At 43.2% G+C, this 18,990-nt stretch overlaps 1 protein-coding gene across 2 annotated transcripts in view; it reads left to right on the top strand.

Annotated features, from left to right (window-relative positions):
- The window catches only part of C1H10orf90 (chromosome 1 C10orf90 homolog), a 102,107-nt gene extending 84,155 nt beyond the window's left edge, over positions 1 to 17,952 (top strand). For both annotated transcript variants that reach the window (XM_021216109.2, XM_021216105.1), the window contains 3 exons: positions 13,995 to 14,058; positions 17,382 to 17,481; positions 17,568 to 17,952. In XM_021216109.2, coding sequence (XP_021071768.1) covers positions 13,995 to 14,058; positions 17,382 to 17,481; positions 17,568 to 17,606 — 203 coding nt within the window. In that variant the 3' untranslated portion in view covers positions 17,607 to 17,952. The remainder of the gene's footprint in view (positions 1 to 13,994; positions 14,059 to 17,381; positions 17,482 to 17,567) is intronic.
- The last annotated feature ends 1,038 nt before the right edge of the window (positions 17,953 to 18,990 follow it).

Below are 18,990 nucleotides of genomic sequence, written 5' to 3'. Positions count from 1 at the left end.
CCAGGTCGCATGGTGCCTCTAGTGTGTTCCTTTACTTAAGATGCTTTTGTCAATCCATGTGAATTTTCACATTTTTTCCTGTTCCTATGGGGGGAGAAAATGTCATTTTGGGAATTGTGTAAGTAATGCATTGGATATATAGATTATTTTGAGTCCTGTGAATATTTCAACAATGCTCTTCAAATTATTGTCAGGGGGTCTTTTTTTCATATATTAATGTCTTTTCCAATTCTTTCTTCAGTACTTTATAGTACAAACCTTTCCTAGCCTACTTAAATTTATTTCTATTTTCATTTTGGGTGAAGCTATTAGTATGGGACATTCTTGATTGCTTTCCCACTCATTTCATTGATAATGTATGGAAACAACAGTGATTATGTGCTGAATCTATTCCTTAGTCCAGCATCTTTAGCTGCCATCTTTAGGAGTTTCCCCATGATAAAATCGTGTGCTCTTCATACAAAGATAATCTCACTTCTTGATGCCAATTGTTCACCCTGTCTCATTGGTCCTAACTCTACAGACAATGGAAGGGGTGTGGATGGGCAGCCTTGTCCAGTTCCTGACCTTAGTGGGGAAACTTTCAAGTGTGTGATGTTGGGTGTAATATTAGCTTGGTTTGTCACCTCTGTCCCTCATTATGCTGAAGTATATTCTACTTTTTAAATTTCATATCTTAATATATTGAGTTTTGTTTTTATTATGACAGGATGTTGAAATTTGTCAGATGATATTTTTTCCATTTGGTTCTATTAGTAATGTGAATCATAACACACACACACACACACACACACACACACACACACACACACACGCGCGCGCGCGCGCGCGCGCGTGCACACCAGAGAAAAGTTCTACCTGGCAGGTGATCAAGCCTTTAAATCTCTGGCTGATACTGAGTTCTGCTTACTCACCTCTCTGTCCATCACAGCATGCTGATCTGTATTAAACTTGCCTAGATTGGACACTAAGGTAACACAGAGTAGCACAACCACATAAAAATTAATTTGAAAGCCGGGAGGTGGTGGCGCACGCCTTTAATCCTAGCACTTAGGAGGTAGAGGCAGGNGGATTTCTGAGTTCGAGGCCAGCCTGGTTTACAAAGTGAGTTCCAGGACAGCCAGGGCTATACAGAGAAACCCTGTCTCAAAAAAAATATATATATATATGTGTGTATATATATATATATACATATACATACACACACACACACACACACACACACACATATATATATATATAAAATTTGAAAGTACTCTCTCTTCAGTTGTCTGGAAGTGCCAGGAAGGCTTCTGTTGGATCTCACTGAGCTTTTTCCTAAAAGTCAACATTCTCTTGATGGCATTCATTTTGGTTTTCTGTTTGTTTTTGTTTTCTTTTGTTTAAAGTTTCTCCTTGAACGTCTGTGTCACTTGCTATTACTCTGTCCTCTCTTCCTCTTTCTTCTTGACTTATCCTTGGTAGATTTTCTCTTCCCAGGAATTTATGCCATCCTTTGAGGTTATCCAGTTTGTAGATATAATTATATACAGTTGTCTCTCGTGGTCCTTTGTATGTCTGTGGTATCCGTTACAATGTCACCCCTAATTTCTGATTTCATTCCTTTGAGTGTTTTCTCTCTCTCTCTCTCTCTCTCTCTCTCTCTCTCTCTCTCTCTCTCTCTCTCTTTTAGTTTAAAGGTTTGTCAATTTTCTTTATCTCAAACCCACATATTTTTAAAATGACTATCCACCCCACCCATGTGTGTGTGTATGTGTGTGTGTGTGTGTACGCGCACACATGTGTGTGTGTGCGTGCTCGTATGTATGTGTGTGCATGTGTGTGTGTGCGCATGCATGCGTATATGTGTGTGTGTGTGTGTATGCACGTATGTGTGTGTGCTTGTGTGTGCTTGTGTGTGTGTACATGCACGCATGCGTGTGTGCATGTGTGTGTTTGTGTGTATGTGTGCATGTGTGTGTTTGTGTGTGTGTTGCCTGTTTTTGCCTTTGCCTTTGAATGCATGTGGTAGTAAGATGACAACTTTGGGACTCTATTTTCTTCCCTTCCACCTTTACCTATGTTCTTGCAATGGAATTCAAGTCATCAAGCTTTCTGGCAAGCATTGTTAAGCTGCTGAGCTAGCTCATCAGCCCTCAAACCCAACCTTTCAGTATCTTTATCCTTTGCTTTGTTTTTCTAATCTTTATTTCACTTGTTTCTGCTTTGATTGTTGCCATTTCCCCTTCTACTAACTTTGGCCTTAGTCTAGCCTTCTTTATCTGATTAGTTGTGTATAATGTTACATCTTTTGAAATCTTCATGGGTGTAGGCATATGAATGTCCCTCTTAGGGTTGTTTCTGCCAAATCCTGGTCCGTGGTCTGTCTTCTGATATTTCTTTCCCTTTGCTCTCTACTTGAGTTCATTGGCTGTGCTGAGCATTTTATTTTATCTCCATGTATTTGTGAACTTTCTTCTAGCTGATGTCAAATTATAGTACTATGCTATAGTCTCAGACTTGCTGAGGCATGCCAGTGACCGAACATATAATCTCATACCCAAAGCAGATACTCCATGGCCTTAGAGAAGAAAATATGTTTTGATGGTTGGGTGTAGAATGATATATGCATGTCTATTAGTCTCATTTTATTTAAAAGGAAGCTAAAGCTGAATGGTTGAATGTTCCTACACTGATTTTTCTGTTATTTGACTGCAGCCACCATTAAAAGTGAGATCTTATACAGTCCCTGTGTTGTATGATTCGCTTCTCTATTGTCACACTATTATTTACTTGGTACATTTGGGCATTCCAATGTTGTTCCATGTGTGCATGTGTGTGTGCCGTGATTATTTTATACTCTTCATGAATTACCTCCTATAGTGTTTCCCTATATCATATCATTGACCTACATCATTACATAAACCATCTTGTCTCTCTCTCTGTGTTTAGCTTTGTCCTGATCTAAGAAGAGCCTCTCCTGGACCCTTTTGCTCTCCCTTTACAGGGAGCATCTTTTACATTGAAATCTTACTAGTCTATGTACCATTAAAGCCACAGCAAGTTCTCATAAGCAGTTTGCAGATTGCCTTATTTTGTGTTTATGTATTTATATTTACATCTATTTTTATTCTCTTAGGAGAAGGCCTTGTTATACACTGAGCTAGAAATCCTCCTGATTCTACTACCCAAGTACTAGGATCACAGACCTGTGCCACTACACCTGGCTTGTCTTAATCTATGCATTCACTCAGTGATTTCCCCCCCCTATTTTATGTATATGGGCATTTTGCTTGCATGTGTACACACATCACGTATATACAGTTCTTGCAAAGGCAAGAAGAAGGAGTCAGATCCCCTGGGACTAGAGTTATATACCCTTTTGAGCTGCCATGTGAGTGCTAGAAATTGAACTCTTATCCTCTGGAAAAGTAACCACTGAGCCATCTCTTCAGCTCCCACTCTGACTTCTGGTAGATGATTTAATTCATTTACACTCCAGATAATTGGTGAAAAGTAAGGCCCTTTCTACTGTCATTTTTTTTCTTTAGTTTCTTGTTTCTTATTTTTATAATTTCTTGGGGTTTTTCCTCCCTTGCTGTCTCCTGTGTTGATGGTTTTGTAGTGATGGATTTTGTCACCATACTTTTTGGCTACTTTACAGGACTCTTTTTCCTACTCCATCCTTATTCCATCCAATCTCCCAATACTACATAGGAGAGAAAGAAGGATAGAGGGGAGATGGGGTGTTACTCTCCTTAGACTACTTTCTGATGATTATGGGCATGGAGTTTTTGTTTTGGTTTGGGAAGGGGCTATCTGTAGTTTCTCTTTTAGCCTTTGGAATATGTCATTGCGTTGCCTCTTGGCAATCAATTTTTCGGGTGAGAGATCTGAGTGCACTGGGAAGGGTAAGAACTTCTTTCTCTGTTTACTTCCAAGATTTTATGCTTGGTTTGGGGAGTTGAGTCTGACTGGAAGCCTTTGTGATCCCTGTACTTAGGTGCTTATATCTTTCCCCAGACTTTTAGCTTTGTTTCTTTAAATAAACTCTGCCCATTTGTCTTTCTCTTCTTAGCATCTTGTGATACAACATTTTAGGTGTTTTAATGTCTCCTAAAACATGTAGACTTTCTCTATTCTCTTGTATTTACTTCTATGACTAGATAGTTTTAAATATCCCATTTTGGAGTTCAGATTCTTCCTTCTGTTTGATAAGTCTGACTATTACATTTTTCATTTCACTTATGGTAGTTTTTAACTTCATAATTACAGAGCTCCCCTCTTTTAAAAGAACATTTCAATCTGATAAATTCTTTATTTTGTTCATTTGTTGTTTTCCTAATTTCATTGAGCTGTTTCTTTGTGTTCTCTTAAACTGTAGTACAATTCCTTCAACTCCTTTTCAAGGAACTTCTTTAGATCTCTGAGTCTTTGTTGTCAGCTGCTGGACAACGGTTGCATTCTTTGTGAGGGTGCACTTTCTTGGATTTTCATTTTTTTTTCTTGCTTTGTATTAATGCATGCATGTGTGATAGAAGTCTCTTCTGAGCTTTACAAGCTGGCCCTGGAGTTAGAGGTTTTCATCTTTGTGGATAGGTATATGGAAACTAAGGGGGTGGTTGTGTTGCCTCTAGATCCAGTGACAGTACAGTGAAGAGTCTGTGTAGCTGTTAGTTAAGGTTGGTCCTACCCGAGGTTCCAGCAGCCCTTATCTATAATGGCAGCAGAGGCAGTAGATCTTTCTGGTCTGTTGTTCTCCTACTGAGGAAGCCACAGATAAGGAACTTCTCTTGGTAATTGATCCGTCTTGGTCAGTATTGGAAATAACATGTTCATGATGCTGTGCATGGATTCAGGGTCTTAAAGAGAAGCATGTTTGGAGGGACCAAAGAGCAGAACCTGAATATATTCCAGAAAATGTAAATTGTAGAGAGAATCTTATATGCACCACCTGTCAATAAAAACACCTTATGACCAATGAGGTGAGGCAGAAAATAGGAGGTAGGACAGCTGGCAAGGGTAGAGAGAACTCTGGGAAATAGGGGCATGGGAGATTTGCCCCAGAATGCTGAAGAGACCGACATAAACCACACAACTTAACTCAGGTTAGATTAAAAGGGACAGTAAGTTAAGAGCAACTCGAAGAACAAGCAGTAACTTTAAAAATGGCCTAAGCATTTATTAATAAATAGTCTCAGAGTTGTCATTGTTGGAAATTAAGTAGTTGGGAAGAAAAATTAGATTTTACATATGCCAAACTGTATTATTATTATTATTATTATTATTATTATTATTATTATTATTATTATTTATGTGATTATTAGTAGTAATAATTACTATTATTACTAGCAGCAGCAGCAAAGCAGGGTTTTCCTCTATAGCTTTGACTAATCTGGTACTCTGTAGCCCAGGCTGGCATTGAACTCATGGCAGTCCTCCTGCTCCAGCTTCTTCAGTGCTGAGATTACAGGTGCGTCACCATACCTAGCCAGATTTTGTTTTATTGGTGAAGATTAAATCCCATTCAATGGGCACTGATAATTTTGGAAAATGCGGATTAACTCTAATGGTTAGTGTCCCGTAGTTGTTGTTGTTGTTGTTGTTGTTGTTGTTGTTGTTGTTTTGTTTTGTTTTCTCAGTATCTTCTAGTCCAGTACTACCTACAGTTCCAGAGCAGGACCCATGTCTCTTAGAGTTATTTTGACAAGTGTTTGTGCTACTCATCCTGTTTTCCCTCAGAAGTTCCAAACTCCCAGGAATGTTAAAGGCACTTACAAGTCCTGCATTAAAGCATTTAAACCTATTTCACCTTATTTTTCCCCTAAACATCTTTAACTTTGGACTGTTTCAAAAGTTCACTTTGGAAATATTCTGTGATTTGTTGTTTATTTGTTTGTTCATATCCATTATAGTTACTAAAGAAGCCCTAACTGGAGCTGCAATTTCCCATTTTTCCTTGGAACTTGAGAACAGTGAGGAGTGTTTCTATTGTCTGCCTGTGATGCTTTGGAAGTGAGGGCTGGAGCCCGAGGGACTGTCTGGGCAGGAGATAGTGTGGGGCCTGTTTCTGTCAGTGACTGGCTTTGCCTCATTCTGGAAGGTGGCCTAGAACTGTATCCATGCTGGCACCTCGCTAACTGTGATGGTGCTCACTGTGACGTCTTCTGGAATATGAAGAGCCCGTCACAGACCTCTGGAAAGTGCTTTAAAGATGGTATGTTATGAAATAAGCCCAGAAAAGAGAGAAGCCTGCCAGACAAAATGACCAGGAGCTGGAAGAACGGACGACAGAGACCTCTGTGTGACATAGCCTATTTCCCATTCACACGGAGCCCTGATGCTGTGTTGTCATGGCGTGGAGAGCTTCCATGATCACACAAAGCCCAGCTTCTAGATTCAGCTAGTGGAAATGTTGAATACTGGTATGTCTGTTACTTCCCTCATTCCTGTGATCAAATACATGAGAAAAGCTCCAGGAAGGACATTCTCCCCAGTTTAGGAGTGCAGCCATTATGCCAGGGTGTGGGGCATGGTGGTAGAGCTGGAGGTAGCCAGTCACAGTGCGTCTGCAGCCTGGATCAATACTTAACTCTCCTATTATCTTGGAGTGGCATTTCAGATCAACCACAGTAAACTCCTCGAATGATTAGGTTCCATGCAGCATCTAAGATGTCTATACTGAAAGGGCTTTGTTATTCACTGTAAGTGCCAATTCAGTTGAACATCCTTGGTCTGGCATTCCTATCTCAAGGCTGTGAAGCCCACAGGAGGACTTGGCTTGTTTCTTATCCTTCACACTACCTTCTGCCACAGTAACGTGTGGATCCGGCACAAGTTAGACTTAGCTATCAGACACACAAGACAAACAAACGACCCTGTGTACATAATAAAAGCATAATATTTAATTTATGCATGCTTACCTTTATATAGGATTCCCTGTCTTGTTGAGTTAGATCATTAAGAATTGGAGGTCATTAAATTTTAAGGGCCAGTGAAGCATCCCATCTTCCAAGTGGAGTCCCTTCTATTTCCTAAACATTGTGGAAGCTCCAGGGGACAACAGGCATATGGTTTTCTTTGGATGTGGATGCTCTTTGGAGTTTACTTTGGGCCTCCTAGCCTCAACGCAAATAGTGATCTGGTTTAGTTTGGCAGCCTCCGTTGTTGCCAACATAAGTTAATGGGATTTCTGTAAATGTGGCTCATGGGCCCGTGTATCCTTGGCACTCTTTAGGCTAGTCCTCTTTGGTAATCCCTCTAGCTTTTAGAGGGAACCAAGGAAGATTTGTGATCCCTTTGTCCCTTGCTGGGCTAGGCAGTTAAGTATAAGTCTGGGGCACCTTATGTCTTCCGGCTGGAGGTGTAGAGTGTGGACAGGGAGGGGAAGGGGTGCTGACCTGGGCAGTATAGATGGATAGAAAAGAGACCCTCCTTGTCTTGGAAGCTTATGCCACTTCGGGGAAAGGAGGCAGGCAGACAGCTGTAATTCAAGTCTAGAATCCTATCTGAGAGGACTTCTATGGAGTCAGGAAGTAGATGACAATGACGGTGCTCATGGGTCCCAGAACTATAGCAGGATAGCTATAAAGCACAAAGAGAACCCATTTCTCTCCATATGTGTGTGTGTATATATATATATATATATATATATATATATATANACACACACACACACACACACACACACACACACATCAATGTTCTTTATATGTGGCTTCAGAGTCCTCTCATGGCCACTGCATCAAGGTCTTCCCAGAAGGTGTGTTTCTGACTGCCTAAGTATTCGTGGTCCCTTTCATTCAGCCTTCCCAAAGGACCCTTCAACTTAGTCCTTCACTCCCTTCCACCTTGTCTTCACACCTAACCTCTGAGATGGTGGCCCTGCTCTCAGCTCGAGGGTGACTCTCTGGGGACAGAATGATTTCCATGTCTCCCCCGGAACTTCTTCGCCATCTTAGTCCTCACATTTGTTTTTTGGAGACTCCCTTGGGATTTTTGTTTTACTTTTGTCCAGAAGGAGTGGAGAGCTGTAGCACCTTTTCACATTCTCTCACATGTTTGTATGATGGTGGGTGCACAGCTTTGTTTTCACAATCATCAGGGCCTCTCTGGGGCTCCCACCTACCTCCCACGATCCTAGATCAAGGCGGTCACCAGGTGCAACTGTCAGCAGGGACAGGATTCCACATAAGCAGGGCAGGGTGTGAGAGAGATGAGACACTTTAGAAAACCCAGCACAAGCATTTCCCATCACAGAAATTCAGTCAACACTAATATTCACTAAGCTGTTGTGTGGTTAATTTCAGAAGTTCTCATTAGCCCAAGATAAGTCAGCCCACTGTTGCCCACTTCAGATGAACTAGAGGTTCCACTGTGGTGAGGTAGAAAGACATGATGAATGTGGTAGAACTTACATGAATCTCTTAGCTGAATCTCAGAAACCATGGTGTGATGGCTCCAATCAGCTGCTTATCTGAAATCATTCAATGACCAATCCTGTGGTCTTAGAATCTATGCAAATCAAGGTGCCCTAGAACACACCACATTTTTTTTTCAATTTTTTATTAGATATTTTCTTCATTTACATTTCAAATGCTATCCCGAAAGTTCCCTATACCCTCTCCCCTCCCTGCTCCCCTACCCATCCACTCCTACTTCTTGGCCCTGGTGTTCCCCTGTACTGGGGCATATATAGTTTGCAAGACCAAGAGGCCTCTCTTCCCAATGATGGCTGAATACGCCATCTTCTGCTACATATGCAGCTAGAGACACAAGCTCTGGAGGTACTGGTTAGTTCATATTGTTGTTCCACCTATAGGGTTGCAGACCCCTTCAGCTCCTTGGGTACTTTCTCTAGCTCCTCCATTGGGGGCCCTGAACACACCACATTTTCACTCTTCCTGAAAAGGTCAGTCCTTAATGCTTTTTTATAGAAGACTTAAGGAGGTGCAGACCAAGCATCTATTTGCAGGGCAGCTCATTGGTTCTGCTGTGTTCCAAAAGGCAGAACTTGGTTTGAGTGTTCCTTAGGAGAAGCAAATGTCTAAAACATTCTTTCAAGAGCCCAGGGTGGCCAAGGAAAGGCTTCTGGGAGTTTGTCGTTGAGATGGATCTTGAAGGGTTGATTATCACATAGATGACTGCAGAGGGAGGTTGAAGCTTTGCCAGCCCATAGGCACTGTAAAGCTTTTCAGGAGAGGAAGAGCTGGAATTCCCAAGCAACCAGCTGTACTGGCATCAGGGCGGTCCTGGCTGCTTCCTTGTGACTTGACACTGTCAAGAGGATGCATGCTGAGGCCACCTGTCCCCTTATGTGCTCACACACAATTGATGTCGAAATTGCAATAAATACCTTCCTGTGTTTATACAAATTAATGGGATTTGGGGACTTGGGTTTTACAAGAACCGCCTCAGAAGCTTGGAGGACTTGGTACCTAGTTGCTTGTTGACTTTGAAACAGGCAAGGACTTAAGGAAGCCTGACCTTGCCAAATGAAATCAGAAGGAGGGTCTGGTGTGTGTGTGTGTGTGTGTTCCAGAATGCAGATTACCTTCCTAATTTTACTGAAGAAAAGTCCCCTCCATTTCACTGATAATAGAGTAGATATAGTTGTACTCTTTGTCCTCCAAGGAACCCAGAATATATACGGCTCTAAGAAAATCCATAAAAGATCCAGAAGGGGGTTGAAAATGATTCTCACCAGTCTCTTGAGTTTTATAAAAGTAGAACTTGTATAAGCAGGTCTGAGCACATGGGTTCTTCCCATATCTTTGAGCAAAGCACATATAGAAGGGGCTTCTCTTTGCTGAGACTAAACAGCTTGACAAATCAGTGTAAGAGAGGAAGGGTTTATCCTGGCTCTCAGTTGGGGGGGGGATACAGACCATCATGGTAGGGCATGCCTATCAGCAGCATCAGCTCACACTTGGGGTGGTAAGAAAGAGAGGTGGTTTGCTTTTATCTGGGTGGATTGGGAAGTAGAGATCCCACGGGAAGTGAAGCCAGACTATAGAAAGTCAAGGCCAGCCCTCTGGCATCCCATTTCGTCCAGCAAGGCCCCACCTCCAAAAGTACCACCAAGTATTCAACCACATGAGCATACAGCAGGCATGTACGATAATACATCCCGTTAAGTGAACTCCTCATGAGTCACACCAAATTCTTGAAGAGCTATAAAAGGAAAGAGTGTGTGGGAAATGAAATTGGGATTAATCTCATGAGAAACCTGTTACTCATCCTCAAAAAGCAAATCCTGTAGTTACCAGTTGGTGGCAGTGTATTTGCAGTCCAGAGTGAGTACATGTGGATCACAGTAGGCTAATAGGGGCTGGAACCCAGTCCTGCTTCTCCCTGGTCTACAGTGAACCTGAGCAGATAAAACTCACCCTTTGAAAACTAATGAACAGCAGCCCTAAAATGCCAAGCCTCCTGAGCATGCCACAGGGTTGGGAAGAAGACTGAGATCACGGAGGAAGCTTCTGCAAGGGCAGACAGAATCACTGTGACCACTCAGTGCCCAAAGTCCCCCCACCCCACCCCCTACACACACACACACACCTCTGTTCTGGCCATTTTCCCCACAGACTGCCAAAGGCAAAGTGTCATTGGTGGAATAGTTTGTCAACTCACTGCAACTAAGAATCACCTCGGGGAAGAGCGTCTAAGTGAGGGATTTATCTAGATTGCGTGTGTGTGTGTGTGTGTGTGTGTGTGTGTGTGTGTGTGTGTGTGTTTAGGCTTGTCTAATTGTCTTAATTGATGTGGAAAGACCCAGCCTGAAAGCGAGTAGTATCATTCCTGTATTGTTTAGGGCCCTGGAAGTAAGAGCAGAGAAATCTAGTTGGGCAGTAAGCAATCGTTCGTGCCTTTATTCTTTCTTCCTCTGCTTTTGACTATGCATCTGACCTGCTGCCTCAAGTTCTTGCCTTAACATGCCTGAAATGATGGACTGTCCTGGAACTGTAAGCCAAATGAACCCCTTCTCCTCCAAGTTTGCTTTTGTCAGGATATTTTATGACAGCGACAAAAGTGAAACTAAAACACTGCTCGCTCAAGACAGGTGGAGTCTTTCCACCCACTTGAGTGACCTTAGAGCCACTCTGAATGCTTCCCTTCATTCCCTCCCTCCAGGAAGGTGTACCCTCTGCCTTCTGCCTCTCTTCTCCTGGCCAAGCTGCCAAGCACATATCCCATTTATGGGGCTTGGTGATATTAAGCAGACTCAAAATCCATAGCAGCCCCTCCCCCACAGTCAGGGTGAGCCCCTAGCCTTGAGGCTTCTTGGATATAGACCTGCGTGTTTTGTACCTGTTGAGGACTACTGGGTCCAGGATCCCACCTTCTCTCACAGCACTAAAAACAGTTCAGAAAACAGAGCCCTGAAAATGTCAGGTGGCCCACAGTACCTTTTATTTCCTCTTGGAAATTGAACCAAAGCTCAATTGTGCTATCAGGTACAGTTTATGATGTTTTTATCCACCCCACCACATCCCCCAGGTTAGGGTTAAGTTAGGGTTAGGTGTCCCTCCAGGACTGTCTACACTGGCTCCACCCTGGCCTCCTGTTGCTCCTAAAGAATGCTAACTCAAAATTGGGTTGGAGATTCTGCTTAAGGCCTTCTCTCCCTTGCTTGCAGGAAGTCTCCAATTATGCACATATTTGAATATGCACAACGACCCAGATCCAGACAGACTTACCTGGAACTCTGTTGGTTCATTCTGGGAAGTTCCAGGAGCCCTGACTCAGGTGGAGCCTAGGGTGGGGTACCAGGAGGACCTGTGCCTCATTGCATCCTGTTTTGCTGTCTTCTCTACTCACAGCCCCCACCTTTCTGAACCCTGGAATCTTTCCCCTCTTAAGCACCATGTCGTAGAGTGGGGTGGATGAAACCATTACAAACTGCACTTGTAATCATAAAAATATCATAGTCCTTTCTTTAATGACTGATAAGACAGGATGCAAGCTGATCCACAAAGATGTATTCCACACTGTGAACCAGTGACTTATGTTTTATTGTCCATTCCTTAATCGCCCTGTCTTCCTGTACCTCCATGGAACCCTGACTCCTTAGGATTGTCTAGACTTTCCAGAAAGTATAACAGCTGCTCAGATATAACCCCTTTGATAGCACTCTAGGAGAACTAATCGAACCACACCCTTGACTAAATTAAGACTGAAAGTCTCGTGGGCATTCCAAAGTCACTGCTTTTTCAGTTATTGTAAAAGGTAGAAAGAAGTTTTTAGATATAACATTTTAAAGATTTAAACATTTTAATAATATATATATTACACATGCACACACAATACACACACACACACACACACACTGTTCTCCTTGTATTTTTATTATAATAAACTACCCTGACAAAAAGCAGCTTGAGGGAGAAGAGGGTTTATTCTACCTTACAGTTTATCACTATGGAGAACAAAGCAGGAATTTCAAACAGCTGCTCATATCACAGCTTATTTGTTTTGTCTGAGCTCAGTAGGATTTCTTCACTCCCATACAATTCAGAATACCCTGCATAGGGAATGGTGCTACCTGCAATGGACTAGGTCTTCCCACATCAGTTAACATAATTAATACAACCCACCACAGACAAGCCCAAAGGCCAATCCAATGTAAACAGTCCTTCACTGAGTCTTTCTTCCCAGTTGATACTGTTTTGTCCAGGTGATAATTGAAGCTAACCATTACATGCACTTAAACTTAAAAAAAAAAAAAAAAAAAAAAACAACACAGAAACAATGTCATGATTTCATGCCTACTCTAGTGTACTTTTTTTAGTCAAAGGGCACTAGCATTTGTGACTTGTCCATGACTTCTCTAGGCTTTAAAGGATCTAAGAGGGTGTTCATATTACAGAGGTAGAATCTATGAGTCTCCTTGCTGAAGAACTGCAGGCAGGAGCCAGACCTTCCCTTTCAGAATATTCTAGGGGTGGTTGGGAGGTCTCCCTGTCTTTAGAACCCTCTGAACCTAGTGTAAAGTTTTCCCTTGAGCAGTACTCTTACACTTGTCACTTCACCAAGGCATGACTTCTTCCTGCTAAAAGAAGTGTTTGATGGGGCAGCTCTCTGTGCAGTACACTGTGATAAAATATCCTATCAAGAGGTGATACAGGCCAAGCAGTGGTAGTGCATGCCTTTAATCCCAGCACTTGGGAGGCAGAGGCAGGCGGATTTCTGAGTTCGAGGCCAGCCTGGTCTACAGAGTGAGTTCCAGGACAACCAGGGCTACACAGAGAAACCCTGTCTTGGGGAAAAAATAAATAAAAAGAAAGAGAAAAAAAAAAGAGGTGATGTAAGGGAAGAAAGGACATATTAAGTCTTACAATTCCAAATTTCAGTCTATTATTGGGGGAAGCCTAAGTCATGAGCCGACAGAGAATAAATTCAGGAACCCTTGCTTGCTTGTATGTATGGTACTTAGCTAAATTTTTTTTCTAAAGATTTGTTTTTACTTTATACATATGAATGTCTGTCTGAACATGTGTACCACATATATGTGTGGTGCCCACTAAGGCCAGAAGAAAGTATCAGATCCCTCGAAATTGGAGTTAACAAATAGCTGTGAGCCATCCCGTGGGTGCTGGGAGCTGAATCTGAGTCCTCTGCAAGAGCAGCCAGAGCTCTTAACATGTTGAGGGCCCAGCCATGAAATGATACCAGCCTGCTTCAGTATGGGCCTTCCTTTGTCAATTAGCAATCAAGAAACCCCCGACTCAGTCAGTCATGTCCTCAGGCCAGCCTCATGAAGACTTTCTTCCTCAGTGATTCTAGATCGTGTCAAGGTCACAACTAAAAGATTATGACATTGTGCTTTCACTCAATTTAACTATTACTGAGGCCAGCTACCGGATGGTCGATTGGAACCCACAGTATTTGTCTCAGGGTGTAGCTTAGAGGAGGGTTAACAACCACAGAGAATGTTCTGGCTCTCCCTCAGGGTTGCTCCATACATTGTGCTATTCTGTATCTCCTAAAATTAATCCTTTTTCTATTTCTTCCAGATAACTTGTTCAAACCCAAAGAAAGATGCATTTCAGAGAAGGAGATGCATATGAGATCTAAAAGGTACTTGGCTATTGTGGGAAGTATGGAAAGAGGTGGAGAGGGGGTTGGGAAGCTTGAAGGGCCCAGATGCTATCCCTTGGGCCAGGGCTTCTAGCCCTATATTTAAGTGCTGGGTCTTCTTGGCTGCCGATCTGAAGACCTGACTGAGGTGAGCAAAGTTGTCGAACTGTGCCTTGGAATGTTTATGCTGCTCTTGGACCAACTTTAGGAAAGTGGTAGGTCTTGGATTCAGGAGCAGGCCCATAATTGGTCCCCAAGTGATCAGCAGACTCTGAACTGGAACTCTTCCGTGCATTTGCCTCGTGGCTCTGGGCTGGAGCCATGTGCCGCTGCACCTTTGAAAGTAATTTTACGAGGAGGAGAGAAGCCATTTTTTTCTGGAGGACCTTGACTGTGGCAGTCCTGAGGAAAAGCTTCCAAGCTGGAAGCCGGCAAAGCCTGGGTCCAGAGGGGCCTCGGAGGGGCCACAAAGTGGCTTTTCTGGCAGGTCTGTCTCTGGCAGTTTTGGTCAGGGCTGCCAGGGTTCTGCCCGCTTTGCCTGACCAGTCACCATTCAAGACTCCCACTAACTGTTAGCATCTTGAGACACACAAAGGCTACCATTCTTCCTCAGGTCCTGGCTCCTTAACCAGGACACAAAAGCTCAGCAGGGTTGACCATGTTCACACACATAAAATGTCATTAAGCGGTAATAAAGTACCTAGTCCTAGGAGAGATTATAGTAATTAAATCAAATTGATAGTGCACTTAGAGACACCAACGAAATAGGAAGAATAATTTTGCCCCCACTCCAGACCCTAAATCTCTGCTTTTACTGTGATTATGTTGTTTCCAGGATAATTAAGTAACTTTGGTTACCTACAGGGAACATCTTTGAATGTAAGAAAGTAAGAAATAGGGCACACCATTAATGACATGACTCCCAGCATTCTAACTGGGCTTATAAGTGGTCAGTCCCCGCCTTTGAAGACTTGCTGTTTGATAAGTGAAAAGTTGTATAAGGATTGCAACAAAAAGTATTCTCTTCAATTTAGTGGGAACCCCCCCCCCCTTCACCACCACCACCAGTAACAACAAAACCTTTCCTTATTGATCCCCAAACCTAAAACTGCTATTACAAGATGAAGCAATTTAAATAATGAACTTCAAAGAAGTGATAGAAGAGAGTTCTGTCCGGGCAAGTCTCTAAAGGAGACGCTGGTGTTTGAAGATGACCAGTAAGCTAGGTGAAGCTGGATTCACAGCCTGTGGTTGCCCTTAACTGGCTTCCTCAGAAGGACCAAGCCATTGAATCTCTTTGCTCTGTGGAATATACCTGGCTAGGCACTGACCCTAGCTTTCCACAGTCACCTGAAACTGCTTTTTCTTTGTGTCCCTTGTCATGGATTATGTTGGTTATATTTTTATTCAGATCAAGTAATAGAGGTAAAGCTGAAGTCCCCTCAAGACCAAGTAGCCAGCTCTTCTTCGCTCGTAGAAGAAGACCTATCTGCTCATAGTCGGTCTCCTGGTCTCCTTTCTCTTCCCCTTAAAAGCCTCCTGTTGGTACATTACATGGGCACCCAGTCCTCAACCATGCACAGTGTTGCACTATGTGTGCCTTTTCTTCTGTATCTTGCCATTTTCTGGCAACATCTGTAAGCATTCCCAAGATGCAGATGTCTGTCCTTGTTTTTGACTGCCTGTGCAGTGTCTTTGTAGGGGTAAACTATTATATATCACCATAGGATCTCATCTGAGGAAACAGTGCAGGGCCAGAGGTGGGACATGGAAGCTTTTGTTTCAACTTCCCAGTTGAGTCAGGTGGTCAGCTCCTGGAAGGATGGTCTCTGGATCTCAGGAAACTGCCCACCCGTGGGCTTTGGGATCAGCTCCCTTGTGGTCTTCTCTCTTGTTCCTTGTTCCAGTCACTCTCAAGTGAAGCAAAGGCACGATTCTTCATTCACACATTTAGATAACCCTCACTAAGCCCCACAGTGTGCTAGTCTCTGTCAGAGCACGGGCCACTCAGGATTCCGTGAGTAGCTGTGTGCTCTATAGTTGGAGGTTCCAATGCTGGCCCACTGTTAGTCACCCAAGGGGCTTTACCCAAATCTCTTCATCCCACTGGGACTCCTGTTCTTTGTTGTGTGACAAAGTCCCCCTAGATACTACTTCCAGCTATCATGAGCATTGAGTGTAGCTACCCTGATGCTCAGTAACCAAGATGTCACCCACTGATAATGTCGTTGTTCTTTCATACTTTGTGTTCATGCTTGTAAGGGCAGGAAATCTCAAATCATCTGACTTCATACATGAGAGAAAATGAGAAAGAGATGTTTGAACTGACTGCCTTATATAGTGTAGGAACCTATAGGCTCAGGATGTGGTGAATCCATTGTATTGGAGGAAAACCAATTGGCATCAGTACCTAAACAGTTTGTGTTGCGGACGAGGAAACAACCTTCCAGACAAGGGTCCCTTAGGCCCCACTGATAACTCAGAAGCTCAATAATTTTACGTGGGGACAAGGACAAAATACTTGAGTCTGGAACGTATTTAGAATCAGCTTAATCAGATCTGCCATGAGCTAAGAGAAGCAAGCATTTTTTTTTTCTAATCTATGATTCTTGCTGCTGCCATTCATCAAGTCACAGGGAGGCAAAAATTGGACGGCAAAAATGGGACTCTGTAGAGAATGTCGACATTCAGAACAGCAAAACCAATGGGTAATGCAGGCTGAGAGGTAACTTCCACACAGATGACTGGCCTTCCTGCGTGCCTGCTGCAAGGCCCAGGAAGCACCCTTGAGATGCTGTTCCCAGGGTGACGGTGTCCTGGGACCTCAAAGAAGTTCTTTTCTTTTTCAGGGCCACTATGAATTTAATTAGGTTTACAAATGTACTTGTTTCATTTTAATTTTTTCCTTTATTCTTTTTTAACAAAATAAAAGTTGTCACATTGAAGTTGGACAAAACAAACCAACAGAAGGAAAAGAGCCCAAGAGAAGGCACTAGAATCAGAAATCTACTCACTCACACACTCAGCACTCTCAGGGAAATACTAAACTGAAAGCTGTAATATATATGTAGAGGACCTGTAGATCCATGCAGGCCCAGTGCTTGCCGCCCCAGGCTCTGTGCCTTTCTGTTGGCTTTGCTCAGTTGACTTAGAGGGCCTTGTTCTCCTGGTGTCCTTCATCCCCTATGGCTCCTCCTCTTCCACAGAGTTCCCTGCCCTCTGAGGGCTACTTGTGGGCTCCTTCCTGCTGACTAAGCCGGGCTGCCCCCTCACACCAACACTTACCGTCGTCTTTGGCTCACCATGTCCTCTGCCTCTTTCAGAATCTATAATAACTTGCCGGAAGTTAAAAAGAAAAAAGAGGAGCAGAAGAAAAGAATGATCTTGCAGAGTAACAGGCTCCGAGCAGAAGTCTTCAAAAAGGTAGCGAGCTGCCTGGCGCGGGTTCTAGGTGGGCGGTACACAGGCGGATGGAGAACTTGACATCTTTGTTTCCCTTGCCCCTCCAGCAATTACTGGACCAGCTCCTTCAAAGGAATGCAGTTTGATCCCAGGTGGCTCTGCTAGCCCAGCCTGGATCTGGGAACACTTCTGACGACGCTGGATGAACCATTAAATTTAACACTATCACCACACGTGAAAGACACCTTTACTTTACTTCTGATTTTGCTTTTTCCCACAAAGGAAATGTCACTTTCTGAATGTCCCAAACAGAAGCAACAGTACTGCGGGCAATGGATCAGCAGTCCATTGCTGGGACTTCAACACCTTGGAACCTACCAGACTTAGACCCTTCCAATTTTCTTGGCTTGTGAATTTTACCCATTGCTTCTGAAGTTTCCATTATACCAATTCTGCCCAAGCAGGAAAGCTTCATATATTCAAGTGTGCTTGAATGCTTGCTTTTGGGGGGGGGGGCATGTTTCTTTTTTCAAAATTTGAGAAGCAAAAGTCTACCACATTTTAACTTCAAATCGCATGGCTGCCAGTTCTGAAATCTAAAGTCAAAGTTCATGTTCTGTACACATCCTGGTGTGTCAGAGGCTGATTTTGAGATGGACAGATGGAGAGGCAGAACACAGAACAAGCAGAAGAGCCTCTGCCTCTCTGCTGCTCCACCCACAGGGCCTGCTTTGTTAGCCAGAGCACCTGTTTCAGTGGGAGCCAGGAGAACGATTGAGTAAAGCTGGCAGCATCTTCACCATCTACGCACAGGAAGTTATCTTGACCAAATGGCCTAGCGGTACCCACTCTTAATTTATTCTTTCAAGCACTCCTCCTAAATATGTATTTGTGGAGTTAAGAACAAATTAGTTTTTGCAACCAACGTGGAAATAAAAGCGGTTATTTGAAATGCAAGCATTTCTCTGTCCTATATTCTGATCAGTAATGACAATACCCCATACAACCCCACAGCAACACCATGTCTCCTTCACCTCTCTCTGGATACCCTGAAAGTCCTTGTGCTTCCAGAGGCCCAGTGGGGAATGTCACTTTTTGGGAGCTGGTGCAAAGAAGCAGAGATGACTGCCCAGGCAGTGTGTAGGAGTCTCCAGTGAAGGTGTAGAGAGTGGTGCAGGAGCCCTGGTGACACCCCTGTCCTGTCATCCATCCAAAAGTATAATTAATATTAAGATGATGTCTTATTTTGTTCCAAAGCTTAAATATGTAAGGATACAGATTTGGGGTGATAAAAACAGATTATTTGCTAACGTGGTTGAGTTTGTTTGTTTTTGTTGGTTTGTTTTTATTAGATATTTCTTTATTTACATTTCAAATGTTATTCCATTTCCTGGTTTCCCCTCCAAAAATCCCCTATCCCCTCCCGCCTTCCCCTGCTCACCAGCCCACCCACTCCCACTTCCTGGTCCTGGCATTCCCCTACACTGGGGCATAGAGTCTTCACAGGACCAAAGGCCTCTCCTCCCATTT

Source organism: Mus pahari, chromosome 1 (assembly GCF_900095145.1).
Source record: "Mus pahari chromosome 1, PAHARI_EIJ_v1.1, whole genome shotgun sequence".
Taxonomy (NCBI): domain Eukaryota; kingdom Metazoa; phylum Chordata; class Mammalia; order Rodentia; family Muridae; genus Mus; species Mus pahari.
This window is presented reverse-complemented; position numbering and strand designations above follow the sequence as displayed.